Source organism: Myotis brandtii, unplaced genomic scaffold, assembly GCF_000412655.1.
Source record: "Myotis brandtii unplaced genomic scaffold, ASM41265v1 scaffold1257, whole genome shotgun sequence".
In the NCBI taxonomy this organism is placed as follows: Eukaryota; Metazoa; Chordata; class Mammalia; order Chiroptera; family Vespertilionidae; genus Myotis; species Myotis brandtii.
Window position 1 is genome coordinate 11,589 of NW_005354414.1, and position 7,354 is coordinate 18,942.

The following is a 7,354-nucleotide window of genomic DNA, read 5'->3' on the forward strand; positions in this document are numbered from 1 at the left end:
GATAATGGAAGTGAACAAAGCCATGGGACACATTGATCATCACTTCTGCCAAGTAGTCTATTGCTCATGGGCTGGCAGCAAATAAGGGAGACCTGGGACAATTGACTGAAAGGTGCAGACAGAGCACAGTTCTTAGTGGCTGTACTTGATTGGGTGGTGGCTAATGGTCTGTGGGCACAGATGGGACTCTGTGATACTAGTAGAATAAGTACTTGCCTCTGTGCAAAATGGATTTATGTGTGGATGCTTTACCCTCCCTTTCTACAAAATTTTTCTGGGTAATTACTGTCCTGTCCACAGGCCACTCACCTCTTTCTCTTCTACTCTCTTTACTTAGTCTATTTTCCCTCCCATAGTTCAAAGAGTAGCTTCTATAGTCATACAAAGGGGAGTATTAACTCAAACTTGAAATAAATTTATTTTTATTCCTCTGAGACCCATAACTATAATCCTGTAAAACTTAAACTAGATTATTGTTCTCTTTGTTTTTCTGATTTTGTGTTGGGACAATATTTTCAGGGGGGGAATGAATATTGACACTCAAATCACACAATATGCAAAATTAATTTGAGATGAATCATAGTCTTTTTAAAAATATATTTTTATTAATTTCAAAGAGGAAGGGAGAGGGAGAGAGAGATAGAAATATCGATGATGAGAGCCAGCAACCTGGGCATGTACCCTTGACTGGAATCAAACCCAGACCCCTCAGTCTCCAGGCCAACGCTTTATTCACTGAGCCAAACCAGCTATGGCTGAATCGTAGTCTTAAATGTTAAAGTTAATATCTAAAAGAAAGCTTCTAAAAGAAAACAGAAGTAATTTTTCATCTTGGGGGAGATAAAAGTTTCTTAACACCATATAAAATGCACTCTACTTATAAGAAAAACAATTGTTAAATTAATCTTCATCAGAGTTAAAATATTCCATGGCTATTATCAACAGTACAAGAGATAACAAACGCTGATGCAAAGGGAACCCAGTGCACTGATGATGAGACTGAAATTGATGTTGCCACTATGAAAAACATGAAGGTTCCTCAAAAATTAAAAATAAAGCTACCATATGATTAAGCAATTCCACTTCTTGGTATTTATCCAAATAAGACAAAACATTAACTCAGAAAGATATATGTACTCTTATATTCATTGCAGCATTATTTACAATAGCCAGGATATGAAAACACTCTAAGGGCTCATCAACAACTGAATAGATAAAGAAAATGTGACCTGACCAGAGTGGCTCAGTTGTTGAGCATTAACCTGTGAACCAGAAGGTCACAGTTCAATTCCCTGTCTGGACACATACCCGGGCTGTGGGTTCAGTCCCCAGTGCAGGGCTGCAGGAGGCAGTGAATCAATGATTATCTCTAATAACTGATGTTTCTATTTCTCCTTCTCCCTTACTCTCTGAAATCAATAAAAATATGTTTTTTAAAATAAAATGTAGCATACATATATAATAGAATATTACTTAGTCATAACAAAAAAAGGAAACTTTGCCATTTGCAGCAATACGGATGGATCTTAAGAGCATATACTAAGTTAAAAAAGTCAGAACAAAGAAAGATGAATACCACATGATCTCACTTACATGTGGACTCAAAAAACCCAGGCAATTTATTAACAGAATAGATTGTGGGTTGCCAGAGGCAGGGGGTAGAGAGTAGCAGAAATGTGTAAAGGAAGTAAAAAATGCCCAGCCGTCATGGCTCAGTGGTTGAGCGTCGACATATGAACCATGAGGTCATGGTTTGATTCCCGGTCAGAGCACATGCCTGGGTTGCGGGCTCCATCCCCAGTGTGAGGTGTGCATGAGGTGGCCAATCAATGATTCTTTCTCATCATTGATGTTTTATCTCTCTCAAACACTCCCTTCCTCTCTGAAATCAATAAAAATATTTTTAAATGATTAAAAAAATAATTCCTTAATTCAGCGATTTTCAACCTTCTTTTCTAAAGGCACACATAAACTAATTCCTAAGAGTGCTCTTTTAGTAATTAGTTCATGTGTGCCATGAGGAAAGAAAGATTGAAAATCGCTGCCTTGCCCTGCTGGTGTGGCTCAGTGGTTGAGCGTTGACCAATGAACCAGGAGGACACTGTTTGATTTCAGGTCAGTTGTGGGCTCAATCCTCAGTGTGGGCATGCAGGAGGCAGCCAATCAATGATTCTCTCTTTCTATCTCTTTCTCCCTCTCCCTTCCTCTCTTAAATCAATAAAAATATATCTTAAAAAATAAATAATAAAATCATTGCCTTGAATCAATTTTACATACTGAAACTTTATGTCCTTAAATAATATCTCAGCCAACCCTCCAGCCCCTGGCAACCACCAATCTAATCTCTGCTCCATTGACTTTCATTGTTTCTCATTCCTCATAAAAGTGGTATCATGTAGTATATGCGTCTGGCATATTTTATTTAACATAATATGAACCAGGTTCATGAATATTGCCACAAATTGCAGTGTTTATTTTTTTAAGGCTGAATTACATCCCATTGTATGTAAATACCAGGTTTTCTTTATCCAGTCATCCTTCAAAAGATGTTGAGGTTACCTCCAAGTCTTGGTCCTTGTGCACAATGCCCCAGCAAACATGGGAGTGCCGATCTCTCTTTGATGTTTTCATTTCCTTATATACATATCAAGAAGTGGGCTCGCTGGATCATATGGTAGTTCTATTTTTTAAAAATTATTTGTTGGGAAAACTCCATACTGTTTTCTATAGTGACTGCACCAATAATCAATCCCACCAAGAGTGTAAAAGGATTTGCTTTTCTCCACATTCTTGCCAGCATTTGTTTTCCTTCCTCTTAGTTTTTTAATACACATTCTGAAAGTATGAGGTGATATCTCATCGTGGTTTTCATTTGCATTTCCCTGGTGATTAATGATGTTCAATGCCTTTTCACATACCTGTTGGTCATTTGTATGTCTTCTTTGGAGAAATGTCTATTCAGTTACTTTGTTCATTTTTAAAATTGGTTTATTTGTTTTTTGGCTATGGAGTTGTAGAAGTTCTTTATATATTTTGTATGTGAACCTTTTCTCAGATAAATGGTTTGCAAATATTTTCTCCCATTCCAGAGGCTGCATGTTCATTTATTGATTGTATCTTATGGTGTGAAAAACCTTTTTATTTTTATAATCCTAATTGTCTACTTTGCTTTTGTTTTCTGTGCTATTGCTGTCAGGTACAAAACGGCATTGCCAAGGCCAATGTCAAGAAGCTTTCTTCCTGAGTTTTCTTCTAGCAGTTTTAAGATTCAAATCTTACATTTAAGTATTTGATCCATTTTGAGTAGTTTTGGGGTATGGTGCAAGATAAGGGTCCAATTTATTCTGTGACATGCAGATATCCAGTTTACCCAGCATTATTTGCTGAAGAGGCTACTTTTCCCCATTGTGTATTCTTGACACCCTTGTCAAAGATCGGTTGACCATATATGTATGGATGTATTTCTGGGCTCTCTATTCTGCTCCATTGGTCTAGCTGTCAATTTTCATGCAAGCATCATACTGTTTTGATTACCATCATTTTGTAATATATTTTGAAATCAGTAAGTGTGATGCCTCAAGCTTTGTTCTTCTTGCTCAAAATATCATTGGCTATTTAGGGTCTTTTGTGGATCTATATTAATTGTAGAATTTCTTTTTATTTCTGTAAAAAAATATCATTAGGACTCTGACAAGAACTACATCAAATCTTTAGGTTGCTTTGTGTAGTATGGCGATTTTAACAATATTCATTCTTGAACACAAAATGTTCTCTCATTTATTTGTGTCTGCGCTTTAATTTCTTTCATCATTGTTTTAATTTTTATTGTACAAATCTTTATCTCCTTGGTTAAATTTAGTTCTAAGTATTTTATTCTTTATGATGCTACTGTAAATGGGATACTTTGCTTAATTTTTCTTTTGCACAATTTGTTGTTAGTGCATAGATATGCAACTGTGTTTTTTTGTATGTTAATTTTGTATCCTGCAAAATTATGGAATTCATTTATTAGTACTAGCAATTTTATGTTGAGTTTTAAGGATTTTCTACATATATTGCCATGGGCTTCCATTCTCTTAACTGGTAATTAATATTCACAACTCTTTCTCATGTGCTAGTTCATGATGGACATACTTTGCTGGAATCGCATATTCAAATAAAAACATTTCTCTAACTGAAACATGACATCTAAACTACTTTTTCTCCCCAAACAGAAATGCAGGAAAATGATTCTCATGGTTTCTCTGTTAGGTTTGAGTGGTTTTCAAGGACTAGCTGAGACCATGCTGGGTCATTGACTGATTCCTCCCAGCCATGACTTGTGAAGTCATGGCAAGGTGATTTCTCAATTTGGGGATGAAAATGCAATTTGAGAAAGAGCTGGGTATAAAACCTGCTATAACACCCATGTGCCAATGCAAGACAATCCAAAAAGCACTTGTGAGTGTAGTAGATTTTACTGAAGATATAGGAGGCAGAAGATACCATTGTTAGTGCATCTTTGAGGTGAACCACAAGTCATTAACTCCACAGTAACCCAGTCCAGCCTATTTCTACCTTGTTGGATACCCTCTCTCTTCTCTAGTATTCTATTTTATTTATTTTGTGACAACTTTGCTTTAAAAATCAAACAAAATTTCTTTAACAAATAAATCGAGTGCTTTTTATTGATTATGTGTGTGTTTGTTTGTTCTATAATGTGGAGTTTTTGTTAAGCTAGGAAACATAATTTACTTCATAAAAGTTTATTTTGTTACAATAGGAATGCTAACTGCTATTTACAGGTTGCAGTTTACAGGATAAACAGAGGTGAAATTAGGACCATTCCTGCAGTTCTGTATCCCTCAGACATATAACCATGTCCACAGTCCCGGCAAGGGTTTCAGCCCTTTGCCCCCAGGAGAGCTGCTCCCTGACCCCATCATCCTGAATCACCTCCCCTCAGAGGACCTGCAAGGAACCTGACTCAGCTGTCCAGTTGCTGAGGGAAGGGGTACCAAAGGGCCCTAGATCATCCAGGAGATGAGGAGGGTTAGCATGCCCTCAGAAGGAGCCCTGCCCCGGCTTCTAGATCCCAGGGCACTTGAAGTGAAGACAGAGGGAGAGTCACATAGAAGATACACCAATTGACCCTGTGAACTCAGAGAGGGCAGAAAACCAACCTCTGGATGTCTCAACTTTGGTCTCTAGGAGGGCATACTCTCACACAGGTGGGCATACATTTCTGCATGGGAACTTTGATGCACCCTCATGTGAATAAAAGCACACACACAGAGCACATGCACATACATACAAGCACAAACACATCCCAGAAATGAGAAAGAGAGAAACACCCATGTGAAGGTCATACAGGCCCTGTAGCGGTACCTGACCTGCTGCTTTCAATGTACATGGGCCATGTGGAGCTTCTTCACAGGCCCACTTGAGAGAATCCTTAGTCTCCCCTTAAGATGGTGTTGGGCCCTGTCTAGAGCATGACGGATGGTCAAGGCCAGTTAGAGTATAGAGGCCTTGTTTAGAGTACAGCAGATGACCAAGGCCACTCTGAGCATGGAAATCTTAATCAGAATGGTCAAGGCTAAGATGCTATATGCAGGTGCAAGGGTGCAGCAATCTATGCACTGGGCAAACATACCCTTCTATAACCCAAATGATTGATGTCACTATCTGGAAAGAAGCCTCTTTTGTCTAAGTAGTATAAAGTTGTTACTGACCAGACAGTGTGCTGCTCCTATGAGGGCTGCTCCTATGTAAAGTAGGCTGCTATTATGTGGGGCTGCATTATGGGGAAGATGTATCACTGACCAACAGGTGCAGCTGCTCAGATAATGGTTATGGGTACAGAGGCTGCTGCTGCTATGTAAGAAAGACATATTTTTTTGCTAGCCAGTGTGTGGCTATCTGCTGTATGGGACCTTTTTGTCTAGTGGCTCCTTGTTAGCAATGGCTACATGGCCGCTGGCTCCTACAATAAAGATTCTCTTATACACCTATAACTTCTCATGGCTTCTCCTTCTAACACCAGCATTCAAGAAGGTCCAGCCCCTGGCAGAGGGGCTCAGACCCAAGAGTTGGTGTAGTAGGGCAGGGTTAGGATCTGTGCTTCCAACAATGATGCAGCGAGCAGAGGATAAGGGAGGAACTAAGTTCCCAATAGTTAGTACAGTGAGCAGGGTTCAAGGAGGAACTTACTTTGACACTTGGCCCTGTGAGCAGGACTCAGAAGTGTGTGCTGGCTTGAGAAGCCAGTGCTCCCACGGGTTGGTAGTGTGGGAATATAATCACAGCAGCCTCAATAAATAGTTGGAGCCAATAACCCCTTTCCTGGCTTTTCTTACTAAGCTGGAAAGTCTGAAACTTTTTCAGGAGGCTCCAGCCAATTGATACTGTGCTCCAGGCCCTGGTACACAATTTCTAGAAATCAAATTAGAAATGGATGACATGGCCTCATTCACAAAGAACTCTTGTCGCAGGCCCTGAGCAAGTAAGCTATTGAGAGTGGGACAGGCAGACCATGGTAACTTCTACCCACTAGGGTTCCCATGCACAGCATGCCCAAACACAAATGATCTCAAAGAGCAGCTGTTGGGCCTTTTAAGTATAAAAAGGAAATGAGGCCAAGGAAGGCAGTCATATGCCTGAGGTCACACAGTTTAATGGCAAAGCTGAAGACTGAGTGCTGGACTCCAGGCTGCCTGTGATGAAAATGGCACTGGAAAAGCACCTGGTGGCAGTGGGTATACTGCCCTCAACTCCATGCTATCACACAGGGCCCCATGGCTTGGGCTATGAGTGAGTAGGGAGGCTGAACCCCCATCAGCAGGACACAGAAGGCTCACTGCCTTTTGCCTGAGGCAGCATCCACATGACACTGTGGTGAGGATCTGAGGTCTCAGCCCCAATAAGAAAACAGTGCCCTTAAATGACACACTGGATTTGATATTTTCAGAGCATTTCACCCCAAAGCAGCAACATAGACATTATTTTCAAGTACACATGGAACATTCTCTAGGATAGATCACACGTTAGGAAACAAAACACATCTTTACAAATTCAAGAAGATTAAAATCACATGAAGCACATTTTCCAACCACAATGGGAGAAAATTAGAAATCAATTGAAAGAAAAAAATTGAAAAACACAAACACATGTAAGCTAAGTAACATATTATTAAACAATAAATGGGTCAACAATGATATCAAGGAAGAAAATAAATTTACCTTGAAACAATTAAAAATGAAAATGAACACTCAACAACCCATAATCTATGGGCCACAGCAAAAGCAATCCTGAAAGAGAAATTCATTAGCACTACAGGCCTGCCTCAAGAAGCAAGAAACATTTCAAATAAATA

The 7,354-nt window shown here is 39.4% G+C and overlaps 1 protein-coding gene across 1 annotated transcript in view; it reads left to right on the forward strand.

Annotated features, from left to right (window-relative positions):
- Positions 1–4,965, forward strand: part of LOC106723596 (guanylate-binding protein 7-like) — a 14,900-nt gene extending 9,935 nt beyond the window's left edge. The window contains exon 7 of the mRNA XM_014534168.1: positions 4,869–4,965. Within this exon, the coding sequence (XP_014389654.1) occupies positions 4,869–4,965 (97 nt within the window). The remainder of the gene's footprint in view (positions 1–4,868) is intronic.
- The last annotated feature ends 2,389 nt before the right edge of the window (positions 4,966–7,354 follow it).